Source organism: Mya arenaria, chromosome 6 (genome assembly GCF_026914265.1).
Source record: "Mya arenaria isolate MELC-2E11 chromosome 6, ASM2691426v1".
Lineage (NCBI taxonomy): Eukaryota > Metazoa > Mollusca > Bivalvia > Myida > Myidae > Mya > Mya arenaria.
In genome coordinates, this window is record NC_069127.1 from 41751045 (window position 1) to 41775593 (window position 24549).

Genomic DNA, 24549 nt, shown 5'->3' on the forward strand with positions numbered 1-24549 from the left:
GTATCGTCAGTTCCAATGTTTGTACCAATGTTTGTGATACCTGGTGTCCAAACTTTTTTGTTGCCGGTATTTGTGCATTTATGCAACAGACCTTTATATATCAATTACAAGTTGATACTTTCTTGAATTTGCTCAGTATAAATACATAGCGTTACCATTGATTAATGAGCTCACAAACTCACCCTTGTCCAACCATTTACGGATTTCTTTCGAGAATTTAACAAACACATGACAACACATCTATCCTAAAATCAAAATATGTAGATAACACTCTAGTAATTAATACAGAGGTAAGCAGTTAGATATCGCTCTAGTAATTAATACAGAGGTAAGCAGTTAGATATCGCTCTAGTAATTATTACAGGGTAAGCAGTTAGATATCATTCTAGTAATTAAAAATACCGAGGTAAGCAGTTAGATATGGCTCTAGTAAATAATACAGAGGTAAGCAGTTAGATATCGCAATAGTGAATAATACAAAGGTAAGCAGTTAGATATCACTCTAGTTATTAGTGCAGGGTAAGCTGTAAGATAACACTTTAGTAATTAGTACAGAGGAAAGCAGTCGGATATCGCTTTAGTAATTAAAACAGAGGTAAGCTGTTAGATATTGCTCTAGAGAAAAATACAGGGTAAGCAGTTAGATATTGCTCTAGTGAGTAATACAGAGGTAAGCAGTTAGATGTCGCTCAGTAATTAATACAGAGGTAAGGAGTTAGATGTCGCTCTAGTAATTAATACAGAGTTAAACAGTTAGATATCGCTCTAGTAATTAATACAGAGGAAAGCAGTTAGATATCGCTCTAGTGAGAAATACAGAGGTAAGTATTTAGGTATCGCTCTACTTATTAATATAGAGTAAGCATTTAGATATCGCTCTAGTGAGAAATACAGGGTAAGTATTTAGATATCGCTCTAGTAATTAATATAGAGTCAGCAGTCGGATATCGCTCTAGTGAGTAATACAGGGGTAAAATATTAAATATATTAAAGGCATTAAATATTTGACTGGTATCATTGACAAGCTTGGCGTCTACCATTTATTCAAACTACTAGCATTTTTATTGGTGTTAACAAACACTATTTAATAACCTTTCTCTCTTTATTGTATCGCAAGCATTCCCTTACGAAGAAAAGTAAGTGTAAAACATAAACATGAGAAACAAGTTATTCTCGTGGAATACAAAAAAAATGATGGCAACCCAGTGATATTTTCACGAGTGCATAGCGCAATAAATTAAATAATGGTGACTATTTTTCATATGCGCAAATCATTTTCTTGAAACACAAGTCGTTTTTATGTAATTTTAAACAAAATCAAATGATGGTGACCAGTGGTATTTTCACATGCGCTCGCGGCACGAACCCGTATTTCCGTAACCTCGGGCTGTATGTCCAGTACCAGTGTTCACTTTCCTGCCCCTCCAATCCCACGTGAAGTATCTCCCCCTGGCGGAAAGGTAACTCGTCCTCCGCTTCCGCCTTATAATCACACTGAGATATAAATTCTGTTATTCCGCGTATATCTGACACAGGAGGCTTGCACTTCGATTTTTCCTCCTTATAGTGATCAAACTTAGTATTCTCATCTGGTTTAACGCGGTTTCTATACTCATGTTCAGTTTCTGTTCCATTTACAATAGGTGATATCGATCTTTCTACATCATTTGTGTTCTTGGTTTCAATTCCATAAATTCCAATGCTTTGGTTATTTAAAAAACGGCTGCATTTATCATTTGCATCTAAGCTAATGAGACTATCATCACATTCACCATCCAATTCAATAGCGGACACTTTTACAACATCATTATTTGTGTTTAAAAGGTCATCAGTTTTGTCTAAAAGGTAACCCGATTGTTTCAAAAGACGTTCCATCTCTTCATCCTCATCAAAGAAAATGTCATCATCTTCTTCGTCATCATCATTATCTATGTCACACACTTCGTCTAGATATCTTAGAACGTCAGTTATTCCTTGTGCGTTTTCAAAAGGAGATGGATTTATTTCTATATCATCTTTTGTGAGATTTATTGTATCTTCTATTTTTTCATGAGTCGATGAATTCTTGTTACATTGTTTCTCTTGCACATATACCTCTGCACTGTCAGATTTATGCTTAGATTTTCTTGGATATCCAAACGACCAGTCCTGTCTGGCGGCTGCGCCATCTGCACTAGCGCCTTCATGTTGTGCACAACTTTGACTGTTACTTCGTGGTCTTAATTCAAATTCTCCAAATGCTGAATTCGTTCTTACATCATTTGTTGAGTTATAATGCATGTCCCTATTGTTCACAGAACTGTTTGTTTGATTAAAGAGACCATTTGTTGCTTTAGCAATTTCGATTTTGGAATCATTTGTCACTCTTGATGTATTTCTAGTGTCATGATTGTTGTGTAAATGATCCTTGTCAATAGCTTTAACTACCTCATTCTGATGTCCATGGCTTTTTGGCGTTTTTAGCTCTAACCGAGTAGATGGAATGTTTAACAGAAAGTCTTTCACATTTGGAACCTTTTTGATTTCTTTCGGGTTTGTAGTCTTGTTGCTCGCAAATGTCTTCGCCCGTTCCTGTTCTTTCTCAGACCTGATTTTCATTATTTCTGCTACATTGACAACATTGCTTGAAGTTTTTCTACCAAATCTATTATCTTTTTCATCATAAAAGTACTGGTCATAGTAATCTTTTTGATATTCCTCATACGATCTGAAAATTGGCATAGATACTGGTCTTCTTTGACTAGAGCTAGAATCAACGCTTTGTCCCCTAGAAATGGTGGAATGTTTATGATTGCGTCTGTTTCTTAAATCAGCGTTGGCATTCACATGATTTCCTTCATGATCATTTTCATTTTTTCTACTTGCGTGTGTGTGTTGGCGCATACGATCACCTTCTTTATGTTCATGTGTATGTTTGTGCATACGATCACCTTCTTTATGTTCATGTCTATGCTGGTGCATCCGTTCATCTGTTATATGTATATGTTCATGTCTGTGTTGGCGCACCTGTTCCTTTGCTATATGTTCATGTCTGTGTTGGCGCACCTGTTCATTTGCTATATGTTCATGTCTGTGTTGGCGTACCTGTTCATTTGCTATATGTTCATGTCTGTGTTGGCGTACCTGTTTATTTGCTATATGTTCATGTCTGTGTTGGCGTACCTGTTCATTTGCTATATGTTCATATCTGTGTTGGCGTACCTGTTCATCTGCTATATGTTCTTGTGTATCTTGTTCACCTAGCCCCTGCCGTCTGCTGGAATGGTGTTTATTATGTCTTGGAGTACTGCATGCAGACGACATTTCAGTCGGCGTGTGTACGCGACTTGACACCTCCAAATCATCAAGATCTGCAAGAGAATCCATTGAAGTGTCAATAGAGTCCACAGATATTTCCGAACGAGGCGTTAAATTCGGATCGTGCTTCTTTTTTCTCGGAGGTTTCTTTGGTTTCTGCTTTACATCAGCATTTGTTAATAAACCTGTTCCACGTGTTCGGTCTACTTGCCCAGTATCCGGTACATATATGTTCATATGGATTGCTTTAGTTATGCTATTTTCGTTTCTTGCAGTCGTCATGCCCTTAACAGTGTCTGGATGGGATGGAGGGATGCACTTTAAATTGTCTATGCTCGATTCGTTTACTTCATCCATCTCCGCTCCTAAGTGTATCTTGTCATCAGGTAAATGTGAAACACCATTGTTAGGTTTTGTTCTTTCGTGTTCCTTATTTGCTCTTCTGACGCGCGTTTCATCGAAATCTGAAGAAGAAAAAACGCACGTCATTTGATTCATTTCGATGTAAGGTAACACAAACAACAACAAAAGACAAGCTTGTTGTATTAACATTTCCCATACAACATGAATGAGAAAGTTGAGCTTTCATAAGTTTTTTCTGTGTTGTTTGTGGATTTTTGTGCCTTTGTTCCATGTTTCTGGTTTGTGATTGTTTGTTTTTGTGTTCTATGTCTTTGACGTTTTTTTTCCTGTGTCACTAAACGGGGTCTATGTTTAAACTTTCGGCTACTAAGCTTGTTTCTGTAGATTTTCATGTGTATATTCAACTATTATAGTCCTACTTTTGGGAGCGGGTTAGCAGAACTTTCAAAATGATTGTCTTAGTGTTGGATTTTTATATTCATGATATACTTAAACATGTTCCCTTTAACAGACATACCGAATTTCTGGATGTAGTTAGCGGGTACGTATCCCTGACTTCCGTCTGGTTTTTGCACCCACGACCAGTCCGGGTCACGTGAGTCGAGAAGAAGAATGATGTCGTCTGCTTCCACTTTGACGTCATACTCGTCGCCACCTACGTGCAATGTTGTTGTTTTTTTAAAGAATATTTACAACTTCACAAAGACAAGCTAAATAGTCTTAAGATCGATTAGAAAAAAATCTAGATCTAATGAAAACTTTAAACATTTGTGAATTATATGAAAATCAACTTTAATTAAAGCTGCACTCTCACAGATATACCATGTTTACATCTTTTTTATTTTTGTTTGTCTTGGAAAGAGCAAATTTTTGTGTAAATATCTGCAAACCAATGATATACAAAAAATCAGATCGTGGATTTTCATATTTCCGTTCGAAATTTAATGTTTTATGGCTGAAAAATGCAAAAAACATCAATTTTTGAGCTTAAATATAAAAATCTGCGATCTAATTTTTGTCAGCAGTCTCATATAACTGGTTTCGATGGATTTTCGCAAATATTGACTCGTTCCAAGACAAAAAATAAAAAAAAAGTTGTCAAAACGTTCAATCTGTGAGAGTGCAGCTGAAGCAAATGGGCCGTTAAAGTAGGTCCCTTAATTATTTTTTAAGGTAAAACATTAGTGTTCAGAAATAGATTTTTTACGATGTTGATTCGAGAATAATATGTTCAGTAAATTGAATGTGTTTTGCAATTACCATTCGCCTGCTTGATAAATATTAAAGGCCCACAAAATAGGTTAATGCATTTTTAATTTTCATGCATAATCATCTTTTAATTAACTGTAATGATCAAAACAAAAAAATGGCATATGATTTATGTACAGATAAAATATAAGCGATATTATGGCTTTTAACTGTGGAATTTGTGGTCACTATTAAAGCTGCACTCTCACAGATAAACCATTTTTACAACTTTTTTATTTTTTGTCTTGGAGAGAGCAAATTTTTGCGTAAATATCTGCAAACCAATAATATAAGTTTGTTGACAAAAAATCAGATCGTACATTTTCATATTTCCGTACGAAAATTAATGTTATATGGCTTAAACCTTTACTAGCGGTTTAAGGAAAATGCATAAAACATCAATTTTTGAAGTTAACTATAAAAATCTAATTTTTTGTCAGCAGTCTAATTTGACTAGTTTTCATGGATTTTCGCAAAAATGTGCTCGTTCCAAGACAAAAAAATAATAAAAATAGTTGTCAAAACGTTCAATCTGTGAGAGTGCAGCTTTAATAAAAAAAATATAATATTTTTGTATTTGTAAAGCAATCGTATTTCTTTTTGCATTAAAGGCAAATGAGTTTAACTTGATAAAAACTATTTAGTTTAACATCAACCTGTAATAATATTATATGCCTTTAAGATAATTTCCGACAGAAATGAACGAATGCTTACCTCTATAATCAAACAAGACTTTGTAAATTCCCTTTTCCGTATCATTACACCGCGCGCTTCTGTTTCTTGATGTTGACCTTGACGTCTGGTGTAAGAGTGACGGCTGTTTGTCCGCTTTTGACGTCGATCTGAGGTCCCTTAATGGGTGTCCACTTTGTGACGTTACTTTGGACATCAAACGTTCTTGCACTGTGACGTCAGAAGTGTCATCAGCCTCGGAATCGTAAGAACACTCCGTAGACGCATAAACTTCATTGTCGACGTCATCAGCGACGTCACTGGTCGTGCTTGACCTCGTTTCGTCACTCTCAACAGAAAATACACGTTTAGCTGAACCATTAATTCCGTTAAATCTATTATTTAACACCAAATGTTTTAAAGAGTCATTTTTAATCTCGTGCGACAAATTGGGCTCCTTGCGATCACATGGCTGATTTTGGGCTCCAAGTTTAGCGCAACAATGAAAGGGCACGAATCCCTCTTTCTTATCGTCCGTGGCTACATACGCCCACTCGCCTTCCCGAAAAATGAAGTTCACCTTTTGACCCTGTTTAACGCTGACTTCCTGGGGTGCGCATGCGCTAAATGAATGTAGGACGATCCGTCGCGACGCCGGAGTTTCGTAACTCAACTTGACGAGATCTCCCAACGTCATATCGTCGATGACATCACTGGTTTCATATCGTCCAATCATGCTATTGTAACCTAAAATAATAAATCAAACAATTAGACCGTGGTGGCAGTTTTTTTTTTTAAAGAAAATAACTTACTAAGAATCATGTCGTGATATAGTTAGGCCTCATGAGTGTGGGTGGTTCTGTCTAAGGCATGTCAAAGGGTTCGGGTGGGGGACAGTGTTGACTCTCTCATAATAAGTAATGGTTGTATGTTGTGTGACGATTTATGCCAGCCGGTTTCAAATGACAACATATAATGTCGATCATGCTTTATTTATAAATTTCTTGAACTGACACACCTTCACCTTTGAGATATATTTTTATTTTCTTATAATATTAAGCACCAGCCAATTGTAACCACGGCCCCACCAGGTCCGGGGAGTAGCGCGGACTTACTGCTGGTAAAATCCCCACCAAATGCCCCCGCACCCGAGCCCATTCCCCGCTATTTTCGGCGCGAAAACAAAACCACCGCATTCACTTGGCACTGCGCGGCCACCTGGAAGGTAAAAACACGGCCCATTTTCCCCGCTATCCCCGGTATACCCATTGACTGGTGCATAAGTTGTGCTTCCAGCTTTTCCTCCAATGCATCTTTTTTATTTCATCACCGATTATTTTCATTTCCTTCCCACACAATCGTTATGTCGAGACATTCCCAGTCTTTTAACTTCAAACATTTAACATCTTTTTATAACTTGTTTCAAATATTTTATGATACGAGCTCACGAAATCGAAAACATATTAAGGTAACATATGTATAAATAAGCTATTTAGTTATGGAGCCATACTGTTTCTGATATCTGGTGTAGGAATAATAATTTACAACACTTTTATGTTAAAAGTTACGGGGTTAGTAGGTGACCCGATATGGGATAGACGGGGCGCAGAAAACCATAATCGGGTTCGAGCTTAGCTCTAGCTTCGTCACCTAATCCCGTAACGTATATATATCACGTCGACAATCTGTGTCGGAATCGGAAAATAGGAGCCATTTTGGTAAGATATAAATATTAGTGACCCAATTTGGAAAACTATGGGGTCATGGTCACCGCCGCGTGACCAGTCCGGGACCAATGGCGTTATGTCTTTCATGTTGGAGGCATGATACATTATAAAGCGCGTAGATACATTATAAAGCCATATGCACATGGTAATGATAATAATAATAATAATAATAATAATAATAATAATAATAATAATAATAATAATAATAATAATGATATTGATATTTTTTTTCTTTTCTGCTTCATTATATTTTATTAAGCCATTTTGAATAAAACAGGCACAGCTGCAACAGTTGTCCAAAATCATGTTAAAAATAATGCATATCACAATTAAGTGCATCCATTAAACCTCCAGAGCAGCAGTACATATTTGAAAAGTCAACATCGATGACGTAAACAACGTTTTTGCGAGGGCCGCTGACATGCCGCTCCCTCTAGCGTCAAATCCTGGATCCGTTCATAATATTCATTGGGGTATACACCCTCAGTCCTATAATAATACTTCTGGTTCGGGTTTACCGACCTTACCAGTTTTTTTAAGTCCGTTCGTTAAAAAAACTATGTGTGTGTGTTTTTTGTATGTCGTTGCAGTATGCGTACTTGACTACGGGATCCTAAAACTGTCCATTTTCCAGTCCTAAATAAAGCACCTCAGAAGGCCCAGAATGCACCAGATTGCACCATGGCTTTCAAACATTTCGGAGGAGGCATGCCCCCAAACCCCCCTAGCACAATCATGAATCCACATGAATAGAGGGCTAGCTACGCCCCTGGTCGTTTTAAATCTTTAAATATACTGACCATCGACTGCCATTACACAATGATGACAATACTGTTCTTTCATAAAGGCAAATAAAAACATACACACCCTACCTCTTTTGGGACAAGATGTAACCCCAATCACACATTTTTTAGGCCTCATCAATACCTATTTAAGTGACACATATATTGACTGACATACCAGACAGCACACCCTCACACGCTTACCATCAGATACCTTAAATTATTTCACAGAGTCGCAGCGTTAATTGGAAATTTCTCGGTGGACTAGGTGTAATGCCACAACCTCATTGATATAAAACTGTTTATATTGGCTTAAGTGATCATATTAACTAAATGGAGTGAAATCATCAGCAGTATGATGGATTTTCCTTCGAAACTGATGTTAGACACTTTTAACAGCAAATCTTATTCTGAGGACAATATATTAATTTTATACACAAATCTGAAGTTCTATTGAGGATGTTATATATGTAACATGAAGAATGCAACCATTTGTTCGGGTGATTTTTGTGAAGAAGTCGAGGATTATAAGTTCCCCATTTTGGTCAATATTCTTTTGAAAGTCAATGGAGTTTGTATAATTTTCCTTAATTTAACGGTGTTGCTTTGTCTCTTTCTTCGTCGCGGGAAGTTTGGAGGAAACTACTGGCACCAGCTGACGTGCCTTGGTATAAATGACGTCATGAGTGGTGTAGGAGTACTTTTAATGACGTCACAGGATAGTACGTACGCCCGAACAAATATACACGCATGCTCCTTCGTGTTTGTCATGAATATACTGGCACAAATAGCAACACTGCTAAATCTTACCGCCATCTGTTTTTATAGATTTGTGAGTGTAAGAAAAGTTACAAAACCGGGTATGCCGAAACCTTTGAGGGCCAAGTACAGGTTCCTTCAGATGGCTCTTACATGGGGATTCAGTGCCGTTTACTGCTCGTTTCCCTTCGTAGTTTGGGAGCGGCACAACGCATCTATTTCTTCATGCGCTTTTGAGACAATTTTTGAGAAAAATTACCAAAAGGCGGTTGGTTTCCTATTCAACGGTCTTATGGTTCCCCTGGTGCTTACAAACATTCTCTACGTAGCTACATTCACAAAAGTTAGGCGTTCTCTGAACAAAATACATTGTTCTGGTGGACCAGATGGAATTACCGCTTCAGTATCTACTGGAAAAAGTAAATCAAATGATATATCTACTACAGCATCAACTCGCAAAATACTTGTGCAACCAAATCTAACAGGAAGTGGAAAATCGACATTTGGCATCTCTAATACCCACGGCAACCTAAGCTTCTGTGCGGACGGGAATCCGGGACCTAGCACGAGCACTACTGTTCCACGTGCTTCTTTTGAGTCGCATTTCCAAGATTCCTTTCCTGACAAATCGCCGAACCAAGACAAAATTGTGCACAAACAGGATGAAGCTGATTTGGTCAATGCTGCTAAAACAAAGGGAGGGAGCGAACACATTGCACCAAAAAGGAAATATCAAAGATCCATCTTGCACTCTAAATGTGCGTCTAATTCGCAAAATACCGGGTCAGAATTCAACAACAGACAAACAAGCGTCCATGAGAACAGTGCCCTCCGTAAATCTCGGGAAAGTCAGAAAAAGCGTTCGTTTGCTTTGATTGGACTCATTTTGTTGACGCTTAATCTACTAACGTGGCCGTCTGCACTGATTAGTGCGGTTGCCATGGTACCGAGTCTCAATGTATACGTGTCATACGGGGTCAAGGTCGGGTTACTCGCAACTATTACGCTGAACTCTCTGGTTAACCCGTTTATATACAGCTTCCAAGTACCTGAAGTACGGGCCGCTCTCAAAGATGTTTTAATCAGAGTAAAAAATACATGCAGTACACGGCAAGAGGTATAGCCAAAGACATTTAGTACGCGACAAGAGATATAGACAAAGACATTCAGTGCACGGCAAGAGGTATAGACATAGACATTCAGTGCACGACAAGAGGTATAGACAAAGACATTCAGTGCACGGCAAGAGGTATAGACAGAGACATTCAGTGCACGGCAAGTGGTATAAACAAAAACATTCAGTGCACGGCAAGAGGTATAGACAAAGACATTCAGTGCGCGGCAAGAGGTATAGACAAAGACATTCGGTGCACGGCAAGAGGTATAGACAAAGCCATTCAGTGCACGGCAAGAGTTATAGGCAAAGACATTATGTACACGGAAAGAGGTATAGACAAATACAATCGTGTTTTGGCAGCGTTTTTTTTATCGTAACACATTTCGCAGTATTGTTCTTTAGTGTTTTTTAGTGTTTTGTGCAATATCATGTTGGGTCATGCCGTTATTGGGCATTTATACAAAACAAAGATATTTTGAATTCACTTATTTATTTATTCATTTTTAGATGAATGTTCTTTCTTTTTTATTGATGTTTATAAAGTAAAAAACAATGTGTATGGTGTTCGATCCAACAAAAAATCAATGCATATCATTGATGAACCGATTGATAAATGTGACTATCCATGCAGCTCAAGTTAATAATCTTGTCTTTTTGAATGTCTCATTTTAATGCTTTGAAAACGAAATATATTAGAATGTTGATGTTTTGTCTTCAACGTATGCAATCGTCTATCGCCTTTTACTAGTATTAGATTAATAGAAGTGACATCATATTTTGGCACTCTGCCTAATCTGAAATCATGTTATAATCCGAGGACATGAAAACACATGGAATACGTCCAAACCTCTGGTATCACAGGCATTTGCGTCAGCGTATGGGTCTTAAATGTTAAACAAACCATTTTGGAAACATATAGTCCGATAAACAACATTCCAAGGACATGACTTCACTTAATATATATATATATAACTGATATATTTAAGGCATAAAATGACACTAGATGTGTTGTTTATTCACCAGTCAACTGTAACCACGCCCCCCCCCCCCCAGGTCCTAGGTAAGGACCATTCCCAGCTATTATGGGCGCGAAGACCACCGCATTTACCCGACACTGCGGGGCCACCTGAAAGGTAAAAACACGGCCCATTTCCCCCGTTATCCCCGGACCTGGGGGCCGTGGTCAAAATTGACTGGTGCATTATTTACATATGAAATGTTAAACATATACATTAAGCCTAATGCATGTTTCTGATACAACCATTTCTTATAGTGTGAATACATACATAAAGTGAGGAAACACGTAATTTCAAAGGGGTTCTCAGATGGGTCACCACCGGTCACAATCGATATTAACAAAGAAGTAAGTGACGATAATTTCTAAATAACTTTTGTGATAGAAAAGACATGAAGTTTTTTCTAATCCTAAAAGATCTTTTTTCCGCTTGTTCACGTGTGAAATATTTTAGATTTGGTGGTACAAAATGTGTTTTATATGCAGTCTCTGGCCAGACTTTTATCGTTGCATCGTTTAAGTGATTTAGAAATAAACGTCATTGCTTGTTTATTTACATCAAATGAGACCCGTAGTGAACAATGTATAAACCCCTTTGAAACCACATGATTCCTCACGTTCCCTGATGCACAAAACCAAGGGCAGTAATGCCAGGTGCGTCCAGTTCCCTGGTTCATTGTTTGGGGTGTAAAACATCCTCGATTCCATGAATATAAACATTGTTTTCAATATGTTTAAACGATTATATTTGAAACGACCTTGTGCACAGTTGCTTGTTTACGATGACGCTTGTTTTAGATGAAACTCATGTCTGTATTAAAATATCTCGTGAAAACAATACACGTTCTTATTAGGCTAACCGACTCACTCAATGCACTTTATTCTTCAAAACTACGATTTTATACCGTTCTCTAAGTGTAAATCTCATCCGATACCTTGTTTTGATCAACAAAGGTATTATCATCGTTTTCCGAGTGCAGATCGCACGTTTTGGAGATAGATTTGCACATTTAAGAAAATGCTTACTGGTTCATTCTGCACAATTTTAGAACCCAGGTTCATCCGAAATCTTGTATATCTATGGCACAATATAATACCAATTAAAATGCGTCGATTGTTTGTTCTAATCAATTCTATAAGAAGAGTCATTTTGATAAGAACCTCAAAACATTTTGGCGGTATATAGTAAGGGAGACACGGTTGGTTAGTCGACGTCGCGTGACGTCAGTTTGGGATAGGTCTCAACGTTGTACCATGCCGGATCACGTGATCAAAATGGACCAGCCGAATTATTATTGTAAAATTAAACTATACAATTTGTTTGATAAAAAAACAACCTTTACAAACAATTGTTTAAACTGATTAAAGCAAATGAAAACATCAAGATACAAAAAAACGTATGTCTTATACCGTTATTACAAACCGCGTGTATTAAACACCCTTTACAATATGTATGAAATAAAATGTTTTTCCGCGCTTATTGAAATTATGTCATTAAAGATAAATTGTAATATATTTTATATAGAGGAAAGGGATAAGAAAGAGAAGGGAGAGAAATATTTGAGAGGGAAAGAAGAAAAAGAGGGGTCAAAGACAGGAGAGAAATAGGGTAAAAGAGGAGGGGAGGAAAGAGGAGGAGATAGGATAGAAAGGGAAAGAGAGGGGGGAGAGCAGGGGGTGGAGAGCAGGGGAAGGAAGAGAGGGGAGAAAGAGGGAGAGAGAGAAGGGAATGAAGATAGGAGAGAAAGAGGGGGGGGAGAGAGGGGGATAAGAATAGGAAGATAGGAGAGAACGGGTAGGAAGAGAGGAGAGAAAGGGATGGAGAAAAGGAAGGGGAAGAAAGAGAAGGGATAAAGAGGGGGGGAAAGGGTGGGAAAAGATAGGGAGGTATGAGTTGGGAGGAAATTGAGAGAGAGAGGAGAACGAGAAAGGGGAGATAATATGGTAAAGATATAGTGGAGGTATGGGAGAGTACAGGCGAAAGTGTGAGGTGACAGAGGAAGAAGAGCGAGGAAGAAAATAAGATGCGGAATTTGAGAGGTTGAAACCACAAAAGAAAGTTTTTGAGTTTTAAGAGGAAAAAAGGAGGTGTAAAGGGAGAAAGTAATCAAGATTTGAAAGATCTCGATACATGTGCGACCATATACACATGTACGATCGTAGGAAAGACAGAAGAGAGGAGACAGATCTCGTACCATGCACGACCACACGTACGAGCGGTGGCTCTGAGAGCCAGGCTTGAGAACCAGCATCGCTAGTTCCCGTACAAATTCACCCAAGATTTGAAACCCTGGGATTTTATTATAATACGAACCTTGGAGGTTTAAATGGCAGATTTTTATCACATTTGCGTGGAAATGTTATTTGTATAAATTCATGCAGTGGTACGGAAAAAAACTACATGTTATAATATTATATTTTAAGAGCTCTATTCTGGAATAACAATTCTTCAAAAATGAGTTCATTGCCTTATATTAGCGATTTAGTATTATTTTTATGCCTTCCGTTTATTGCTTATTCAGTCTATTTATATAATTATTAAATATTCTATAAATAAGTGTATTATTATAATAACAATGATATACAGTAACGCCATTGGCCATCACAATGAAAGGTGCGAAAATAAGGCCATGAAGGAAAATATTACTGTATGTTGTATACCGGCAGAAAATGATAGATTAGCTCTTAAAATATGAAGAGTTCTGAAACATTGCCGTAAACAGTGCGATGATGGAGGCACACCGCGGCCGCATACAGTATGCGGCAGACATATCACTGCATTTTGGTCGCGTAACGGTGCCCCGCATAAAGCACCATTTAAAATACTTAAACACCGTATAAAGATGTTCGTTTATTTATTATTGTCTGTTTTGGGCAAATAATTGATACAAACATGAAGGAAATAAAAATATAGTGGCCGAGAAACTAAACAATAAATTTGCTTAGCCTAATGCAGAAAAGGCATCATTACAGGAAAACAGAAATGGTATTTGTAAAGAAATGTCCTAAAGTCAGTATGATTCGAAATTGGAAGCCAAAATTGTGAATTTTATTTCACTTCATATCTAGCAGGCTTAATAACATAAACTATTTGTGCAAAACTCCGAACATTCCTTTTTACAATCCTATCATGCAAAGGTTACCAGGCTCGCTGAGCCTGAATCGGAAGCTTTTCGTGCGTGCAAGACTTCGGTGGCAACCCTGGAAAAGCTTAGCTTCCTCGTTATCGCAGGTAAATCATGGCTACCTCGTTATCGCAAGTGAATCATGATTTCCTCGTTATCGTAGGTGTCATGGCTCCCTCGTGATAGTAGGTGAATCACGGCTTTTGCGTTATCGTATGTGAATCAAGGCATCCTCGTTGTCGTAGGTGATTCACGGCTTCCGCGCTATTGTAGGTGAATCACGGCTTCCTCATTGTCGTAGGCGAATCACGTATTTTGCGGTATTTTAGGTGAATCACGGCTACCTCGTTATAGTAGGTGAATCACTGCTTCATCGGTATCCAAGGTGAATCACGACTTTTGCATTTTCGTTGGTTAATCACGGCTTCCGCGTTAACGTAGGTGAACCGCGGCTTTCGCGTTATCGTAGGTGAATCACGTCTTGTGCGTTATCGTAGGTGAATCACGTCTTCTGCGTTATCGTAGGTGAATCACGGCTAACGCGTTGTCGTAGGTGAATCACGTCTTCTGCGTTATCGCAGGTGAATCGCGGCTAACGCGTTATTATAGGTGAGTCACAGCTTCCTCGTTAAAGAAGGCCCCTTCTTTCACTTGTTATCGTACACATACATGGATAAGGAAAAACAATCGACGCATTTTCATCGTTATTAAAGTGTTTCATAGAGTTACCCAATTTGGGACAAACCTGGGTTCTTAAAATTACCAGAATGAACCAGTAACCATTTTCTGAACCAGTAACCATTTTCTGAACCAGTAACCATTTTCTAAAATTGACACTCTTTATGGAAAAAAATTAACTTCTGATAACAAGATTGTAACCATGAATTTAATAGCAGAAAGCGCAAAAATATTAAATGATTGGTGAAAGCTAAAAGATTTACTGTTGTCTACTATAGCGTCATAAGGTAGAAATACTGTGTATTATGTTCATTTCTTTCAAATTAAACTCGATATCCTTCATAAGAAGCTTTGTTTTCGACATTTATTCATCACTTTTGGAATATTCAAACAATATTATTAAGTGTGGTTAATCTTATTTGGGAGTAAGAGTGCATCTTTAAATGTGCTGATCTATCTCCAAAACGATCTGCACTCGGAAAACAATAACAATAGATTTGATTAACCAAATCATGTTATCAGATGAGAATTATACGAAAGAGCGGACGGTATAAAATCGTTGTTTTGAAGAATAAAGTGTATTGAGTGAGTCGGTAAGCCTATGAGAACGTAAATTGTTTTCACGAGATATTTTAATACGGCCATGCTTTTCATCTGAAACAAGCGTCATCGTAAATAAGCAATTGCTCTTCATTCGGTGCACAATGTCGTTTCAAAAAAATATCGTTTTAACATAAAGAAAAATGGTTATTCTCACCAAATCGAGGACGTTTTTTTCACCCCAAACAATGAACCAGGATACATGGACGCACCTGGCATGTAACTACCCTTGAAAACTTGTAAATAGTTTATGTAAGACTTACCTTTTCGATGCTTAGCTCTACCAAGGCCACTTGGGCAGAAAAACGCCATTTTATTCCAGGTAGTTTTTTATATATATATATTTTAATCTCCTTTCTTTGTTTATTTATATCCAGATACTAAATGAACAGAACAAAATGTGTTTTAAATCACTACAAGTAGAAAACAGCATTGTTTTGATTCCGTTCCACATCTTCGATTTAATAAATCACCGTACAATTTTAAATCCAAAATAATACGCAGTTTCACCACATCTGAATAAAAAGTCGCAAGTAATCACCCTTGTTATTGCGAGAGCAATGTTGGTAGAACATTAAATCCCAGGCGTAAATGTTTTAACGTTGTATTAAATAGGTTAGAGTATATCCTCGGACGCAATCATTGTTTAACACATTGTCTTTACTTAGGCTATTGTATATTTGCGATTTAAAATGACGGAAACAATATACAATCATTTGTCATTCGATAGCATATCTAATGGCAGGATCTCAAATACTGCTTCCAAGTTTTTGGGAATCAGCTCGGGTATTGTCTTAAACACTTTGTTATTTGATCCGCTTAATTATGTTTAAGACCTACTAGTAGTTTAAATGACATACTTGACGCTCCTTAGTAAGTTGATAGTAAATAATCTCCCAACTGTTTGAATAAGCTGAAAACACTGTTCATTTCAACTAATAAAAATAAACATGAAAATGTATTCACTAGCTCTCATTCATTATAAGCCATTTTAAATGTTTGTGAAACAATATCCATTGTAATGTTGTTTTTTCACCGTACGACATTTTATTCAATTCGGTTTAAATATTACGTTTCAGCAGAGATGACCGCATTTTTGACAGAATTATGAATATTTTATCCGATTAATACCTGTTTAAAATAAGTGATTATAATCGTTATAAATATTATAACGAGTGTGGTAATCCGTCGGTTTTTGTTTGAGGTCATTGGCTTTGATCTGTATCACTGGCACCGGGTTTTCAACCTGTTTTTTTTTCAAGAAAAAATCGCATAATTCCATACTAAAAATTACCAAGCCAAAATTGTGAAAAAAATAATTATTTTTTTTCAATAAATATGCGCTTTGTACTGTCTATACATTTTCATGAGAATATGAACACAGTACAAAGTGCATAGTTTTGAAAAGAAAATCGATAAAATTTTACAATTTTGGCATCGTAATTTTTAGTTTGGGAGTGTACGTTTTTGTTTTATTTCTTTCTTTTTTTAATAATTTCAGTTGGATAATGATCTATATGTGGTCTTAATGCTTAACTAAAGGTTAGGGTAAGCCGTGTGGCACATAGAAATGCATTTTTTGCAAAAATATATACTAAGAGAATACTTGTCTGTTTCAGTGTAAGATCGCAATATATTTCACCGAGTTAGCCCCAAAAGCTGTATTTCATGAGTGGTGTAATAACGTGGTTGAAATTGTGTCCCAGCCGTGTGCGCGCTGACGTTTGATTTCGAAGAGAGGGTGGACTAAAATTTCAAAACAATGAAAATATCAAATTGTTTTTTGACTGTTTGAAACAGTGAAATACCATTTTATTTCACTGATAAATATCTATAAACCATCGGAAAGCATAAAATAAAGATTCTCTTTCACTCAATTTACCAACTTTATTTTTAGGACACATACACTATTACATAATTGACTGCATAGAAAAAGCCTGTATAACATGATGACTCCAGGAGATATCATTTGCATTACAAAAACTTTATTTTAACGAAAGTAAAGGAGCACCAGGAAAATGTTTCAGAAACCTATATTTTCATTTATTATTACTCACAAAGAAAAAAAATCGTGATTTTGCATAATGTATAACTAGAAGATTGATTGTTGCTACAGTGCAAAAAATTGTTCTATGCTACAATGCTGAAGACGGAAATGCCAGAAGCACTTTCTTGAAGCGGTCGGAGGCCTCCTCCTCCACGTGGGTGTTGAATGGCGGCCACTGCGCCCGGAAGTTGATTATGTCGAAGTTCTGGGGATAGTAGCGGGCCCGCAACACAGCTCTCTTGTCTTCAAGTGGTCTCACTTTCGACCTGGGCCACTCGGCGCGTACCTTTCCTTTCTTGTCGCGTTTTTTCTTTGAGCCGGTCGATTTGATCGGCGGCAGCACTTTCTTGCCAAGGGTCGGCGCGGCTCGACGCTTCACATTTGGTGCAATCCTTAAATTTCCGTCCTGCTTGTTGGTCTGTCTTGTTGCGGCGGATATGGGCGGCAAAACCTGGCTGTTGCTTACTTTTCGTTGTCCACTTCCGGAGGTTTCTCTAATGTGACAGCTCTCTTCCTGGATCTGAAGAAAAGAGTTTTACTATTATAAATATTGTTTAATGCAAGTAGGGGCTAGCTTTCATGCATGGTCTTACAAGCTCGCACTCTACGTTCAATGACAGCGCCTCAGTATATGGACGTAAGAATAATGACACTATACATGTTTAGAGGATATTAAACTTCCGGAAAGCATATAATAAATATATATACTTGCCAGTCACGAACCCCTTTGCCCCAATACACCCCACCCCCGCAAAGCACACAGAACTGTACCTCGGGAAGCACGTGCACAAGTTTCAAGCGCTTTACTTCAAACAGATCCTCATCCTCAAGTAAATCCATGTTTTCATTTCATCTTACTAGCTTTCGACAACCAATGTGTTACCATTCGTCTTCATAGAGTCCATTTATTTCACTATTGTAAATCGTTCATCTTTAGTATATATATTAATCTTGTCAATGATTTAGTTTGCTGTTTTTGTCTTTAACTTTCATCGTATTATTCATTAATAGAGTTTTTATGTTACATATGCATATTAACAATATACGAACAAATCTGTTTGGATATGCACTGAATTGCAGAAAAAACGTGTTTGTTTATTGGGAACATGTTTATTAAGAACCCGATGCTAAGAAATTAAAACGATTTATCAGAGACGTTATCATTTCTTAAACATGTATACGCCATTTATGTATTATGAATAATTAATATAAAATTGATTTGTAAGACTAGCAATCTCTTTTATAACAAATTTAGTAGCAAATCAGCGGCCAGATAGCATCTATTAAAACTGTGCTTGTCATATTTTTAAGACAATTTCACGTTTTACTTCCATTTTAGTTCTACCTGTGTGGGATACACTCTTTTATAATAGTTTTATATGTATTCTTTAATTTAACGAGGGGGTTCTTGATTAGTCCAAATGAGTGATATAATTGGCGTCGACCTAAACGAACTAATCACATGATCAATTTTCGAATTGATACTCCTGAATAGAAGCGATGCTTTTGTTGGAAACAAATACGTTGGATGTTCACATGAGATAAAATATATTGTCACTTGCAAGTACAGTCGAAACCCGTTGGCTCAAAATCGCTTGGCTCGAAATCCTCGTTGGCTCGAACTAGATGTAAATGACTGATTTCTTTAAACTGAAGGTAAACGTTCCCTCTTTGCTCGAAATTTCCGAGGCTCTGGGAGTTTTCGCCGGTCCCTGGGAGTTCGAGCGAACGGGATTCGACTGTATAGCTTTCCATTGCGTTTGTGACCTTGAAAAATTTCAACTAGATTTTTTATCTTGCGATATCTTGTTTCTCGACCTGTAATATACTTCTATATTTTACGGATTATAAATAAAAACAGACGATCACCTTAGGCTTGGGCGGTTCATTTCGGCGTATAAACGTCAAGCTAACGTCATTAGCGTCGACGTTCTCAATGAGACGTTGGTCGCCGTAAATGGAGACGTCAAGTTTGCCGTCACGGTAACACGCCGTGGACCGAATTTGACGTGGAATGGCTGGCTTTCTCGCTGAGCACGGAGTCTGACATGAGAGTTGATAAGAACATAGAAGTTGAACTCGTGCAGAAAATGTCAACATAAAAATATAAATAATGAAATAATCAATGATCAGCTTAATATAGTTTAAATAAGATATCAGACATAATAATAAAATGTAAACATAAAAAGGTTATGAAGTCTTTAGTTTAAATCATAGGCTTATAAAATATCAGACTATTATGTTTTATACAATTATTTGTTTAACTTGCCAATTGAATGATGGTTTATTAGTAAGAACCAATAACGCTTCTATCGCAGGTTTATAACTTTTGTTTTCTTTCTTTAGGGCATCTGCATTTGATCAGCTTTCTGAAAGAATCTTATATACCATTTCAAAAAGTTACCTGAATTTATATACCTACATTGACACACTCGTTTTGCTCCTTTATCATGGCCCGACCACAGGTATATGTTCGCCCGTTAGTCTGCTCTTTTAGGGTGGGGTCAGCGCGGATGGGGTTGCGACCACGGCGACCAGCGGTACAGGCTTTCCTCGCGGAGAGAGGATCATGCAAGTTTTCCCTCTGTCGTGCTGATGGCAAAACATTAATAGGCCATTTAAACTTGACTGTAAAGAAACTCACGTGTCATCGCCGCAACCGTCGCCATTGATGTCTTAGGCATAATCGTTATACCAAAATCTGTAGGGTGTCACGAGTTTTGGTAGTGATTATCAAACTCTTAACTCATCAAAATTATTCACATAGCGGGATACAACTTTCACAAAGCAAGAACGCCATAACTACATCATGTATCGTATGAATTGCTCAAAACTTACTGTTTTCTGTACCAGCAAGGCGGTATTTCCTCCGAAGTTCTTCTAAAAATTCCCCCGACCTCTCTGCTCGTCCCTGTGCACGTTTCTCGTGCGAGGCACTTCCGGTTTCTCGTAGCTCGGATAAAATCTGCTTGGAGAGGTCTGCATAAAAGAAATGAAACTATTTAATAATGTTACAAATGTAAAAACTCTTGGTTTCCCTACTTTTAAGTAGACAGTTTTTTGTAAAGGCTTAAGTTTATCGTAACTATGCAACATGTATTATATTCGGTGGCACAGAGGTAACATCCGCAACACTTAATTTGTATTGTGTACACAACTTAGTAAATTGTGGGCACAACTCAGTAACTTTAGGTCACAACTTAGTAAATTGTGGTCACAACTTAAGTAGCCAAAACTTCGTAAATTGTAGCCACAACTTAGTAAACACAGCTTATTAACGTGTGGTCACAACTTAGTAAATTGAAGTCACAGCTTATTAACGTGTGGCCACAACTTAGTAAATTGAAGTCACAGCTTATTAACGTGTGGCTTCAACTTAGTAAATTGAAGTCACAGCTTATTAACGTGTGGCCACAACTTAGTAAATTGAAGTCACAGCTTATTAACGTGTGGCCACGACTTAGTTAAGCCAATCAAAACAGCCGTTCAATATTTGTCGCTTTATGGTTATAACACAGTAAGCACCCCTGTCACTTAAACGCTAATGGTACCATGCAAAAGAGAATAACATGGACGAAGACAGGGAAAGCCTTATATCAGATTACGTTCAGGAAGGCCTTTCATATACTAATAGTGTAACCGTTTTGAGGAACAGTCATATAATACTAGTACTTCAAATAAGCTTACGTCCTTTGCACAGAGTACAAAGATCGTTGACGTTAAGACGAAGAGAGTGTAGAGGAAAATCGTTCTTCTGCAACTTTGTTGACAACGTGATAGAGCATTCTGGACGTAATCATGGTTACAGAATTATGCGACTACGATGCTTTGCGAAAACATTGGCCGTTAAGTTTGAGTTTACCATCCATGTCCAAAACCAAGACTCGCCACCATGACAGCGTTCCATCGTCTATCTTCTTCGTGTTGCTTCCTTCAGGACTAAAAAAGGCCTTTGTGCAGGCGAAATACACGGTGTATCCATAGTACCGTACTATCACCGGTAAAAGCCATTAAGAGTCAAAGATGACACAGCTGTTTTAATTGGCTAAACTAAGTTGTTGCCACAATTTACTAGGTTGTGACCATAATATAAATTGAGTGTTGCTGATGACACCTCTGTGCCACCGTATATACGATTTTTTTTTCTTTTTCATAAAATTTATTCATACAAAACAAACATGAGAGTGGGGTGCATAGCGCCTCACCAAATATGCATCAAGAAAACACAATAACAATACTAACTGAAACATATATATACAGGTACAAAATATGTTTTAGAAAAGCTGAAAGTCGCATATTTACACTGATGTCACGAAATGTCACTGGAAAGTTCACAATGAGCTTTATATAAAATAATTGAAAATGTTCTTATGTTTTACTAATAATCTAACACAGCATTATGAAGGGGTAGATTATATACATATGAAGGATGAGTGGAAAGATGGTTGTTTGAAATGATATGAATCTGGGTAAAAAATCGATGAAGAAAGTTACAAAACAAACAGCAATTTACAAGTATGTACAAAAAAGCGATGAATATCATCAGCTCGCAGAAAGATGGCTGGCGGTCCAAGCTGTCAGGCCTTTGTATATACGATTTTATGTATATTCGATCTATGATTGTTCATCATTTTGACTTTAAACAACAATGTCCCGGCCGGTATTATACACGGACCGTATAACAACTAATTAGAACTTAACCTTAACTTCAAATATTTCCTTAACTGCTTGAAATCACTGGTAAAAAGTTATATGCTTAATATATATTCTGGAATTATAATATAGGAATATTAAAAATGAAAACACAGTGTTCAGGCACTAGTTTTTGCAAGAAGTATAACAAGAGATTAAACTTCATCATTCAGCCACACATTGATCATTTATAGTTTAATACAAAAAATGCTAATAGATTAATTAAATTGCGATAAAATCATAGTAAAAATGTGTTTTATTACCTCCCTTCCATACATTATTATCATAATAGTAGTATCAGTATTCAATGTAATCAATGTAAAAATAATATAATAGTTAATCAATATAAATTAAACTTAGAAATAATCTCGATGTTAAAAGAGATGCACATACAAGTCTTTGCATCCTGATATTGGATGGGTTACCTTAAAACAAAATATCCTTCTGTAAGGCGACTATTAATTATTTGCTAGATTTTCATCCCCGTCCTCTCTCTTTTATGCCGCCCCTTAAATTTTATTGAATCAAATAAAAATGTCCAACTAGGGTCTGTTATTGCGTTTCGGACCGGAACTGTCCGGGAACGGCATTAATTCATACCTACGGTGTCGATGTACTATACGTTTACATGTAAAATGGGGGAATAGTTACGACCGTGTTCGTGGTTCGTCTAGAAACACTTGCATGTGATCCCTTATGCAATAATAAAGAGCATGAACACACATATTCAACAGTGAAACAGTAATCTAACCCCCCCCCCCCCGCCCCCCCCCCCCATGTAAAAAAATGGATGCAAATCTAGCAATTAATTTATATTGGCCTAATACGGGAGGGTAACTATAAGCAATCAACTCACCGTCTTCGGCAGAAACAAGTTTATATTTTCTTTGCCGAGTTTCCCAACTTTCTTTTTCCCTGATTTCCTGGTCCTTTTTTGTTTGTGGATTTTTGCGCCCGGATGCTGTTCTGCTGCCTGTATTCCCTATCTCAGAGCACCTGGTTGCGGCCCCACCCATTCTGGCGGCCAGAGGAGTGCGGCCCGCACCGGTAGCACCCGGTGTAAAGCCGACACGAGTGCTCCTGGCAGGTGACATCGTGGCATTAGTGAAAGGGGTCCCATCTGCGCGTTCGTCCTCGTTGTTGTCAACTTCTTTAGCAGAGCCATCACCTTGCAACTTATCCTGCCATGCTTGTTTCTTGAGATCATTGGCAACGCGCCGAATGATTTTAACTTCTTCTTCAATTGTATCATCCATATCATATGACCGCTGGAAACCGGTCGATTTGCTTCTATTTCGAAGGCGCCTCTTGGTTTTCTTCTTCTTGGAAAATTGCTTTGTTAACTCTCGTTGCGCCGAATTATAAGTATCCTCGCCACCCCTGTCTCTGTCATGTGGTCGATTGGCACGTGCCTTCATTAGAATAGGTTTCGTGACCGTCTTCCTCAAAGAATGGAGATGCTCTTCGTCCAAATCGTCATCCCTTTCGCTATTTGTTTCATCATTCTCGGTCGATGGCTCGGAGTCGGTTGGGGAACCGCAGCTTGGCGCGTATTCCATCTCGATACGTTCGGACTTTGTGGTAAATTCGAATTGCGTTACAGTTGTTTCAACGCGTTCACCAAAAGAATCATCATAGCCTTCCCCGTCGCTTTCACCAACACAGTCTTCACTAGAATCAACCTCAGAATAACCAAGAATCCTTTGTTCTTCAGGATTTTTGTCGTCATCGTCGCTGTCATTGTTGTCGACGGGCGATTCCAGGTATCGGTCAGTTCGATCTGTTCGATCTGTCGAACTCGGGCTATCGACGAACCCGGGCGACGACCGATCACCAGACTCAGGGGTGAAATTCAAATCATCTTCAGACAAATATTCCTCCCCGGGCACTCTACGGGATGGCATTGAGCTTTCTGTAGGAATGTTAATAACCTTCCGGCGCCCGCGCTTCTCCGTGCAAACATTTTCAACGTCAACAACATTAACGTACACCCAGTCCTCTGCCAGGGATGATTTGTTTTTGTGATCTTTGTATTTAGACATTGGATATCATTATACGTATAACGTTTCTATCTTAACATTTTATTTTTAACAATACTGCGTATTCTGAAACAATTTACTCTTTGTTTATGGTTGTTACGAGAAAAAGACGTGACGTCGTTTCTAAATCGAGGCTGAATAGTGACGCGAACGCACATGACGTCAATATCGATGGACAATATCGACTCCAAACTTACAGACCATGAGGGGTTTTCAAAGAGTTTGTATTGATTTATCATTTACTTTCGGTAACTCAAATCAAAAATGAATATCACTTAAGAATTAATTTTATTATGATGATTCAGAGGAAATCGTCGTATTTTTAAAGTTTCACTCTTACTCCCAAATAACATTTACCATAATTTATACAATTGTTTTAATATACGTA

The 24549-nt window shown here is 37.7% G+C and overlaps 1 protein-coding gene across 1 annotated transcript; it reads right to left on the reverse strand.

Moving 5' to 3' along the window:
• Positions 1-1040: 1040 nt before the first annotated feature.
• On the reverse strand, positions 1041-16009 carry LOC128238858 (transcription initiation factor TFIID subunit 1-like). Its single transcript, XM_052955143.1, has 4 exons — positions 15647-16009; positions 5623-6327; positions 4178-4315; positions 1041-3761 (listed from the first exon to the last, which is right to left on the reverse strand). The coding sequence occupies exons 1-4, from the start codon at positions 15693-15695 to the stop codon at positions 1318-1320; spliced, it is 3336 nt and encodes a 1111-aa protein (XP_052811103.1). The 5' UTR covers positions 15696-16009; the 3' UTR covers positions 1041-1317.
• Between the last annotated feature and the right edge of the window lie 8540 nt (positions 16010-24549).

Excerpts from the sequence above, each read along its gene's own strand:
- LOC128238858 (XM_052955143.1), bottom strand. The coding sequence starts at position 15,695 with ATGGCGTTTTTCTGCCCAAGTGGCCTTGGTAGAGCTAAGCATCGAAAA. Across the intron at positions 6,328-15,646 it reads TAGAGCTAAGCATCGAAAAG|GTTACAATAGCATGATTGGA; the intron begins GTAAGTCTTACA and ends TTATTATTTTAG. Across the intron at positions 3,762-4,177 it reads TAACTACATCCAGAAATTCG|ATTTCGATGAAACGCGCGTC; the intron begins GTATGTCTGTTA and ends TTTCTTCTTCAG.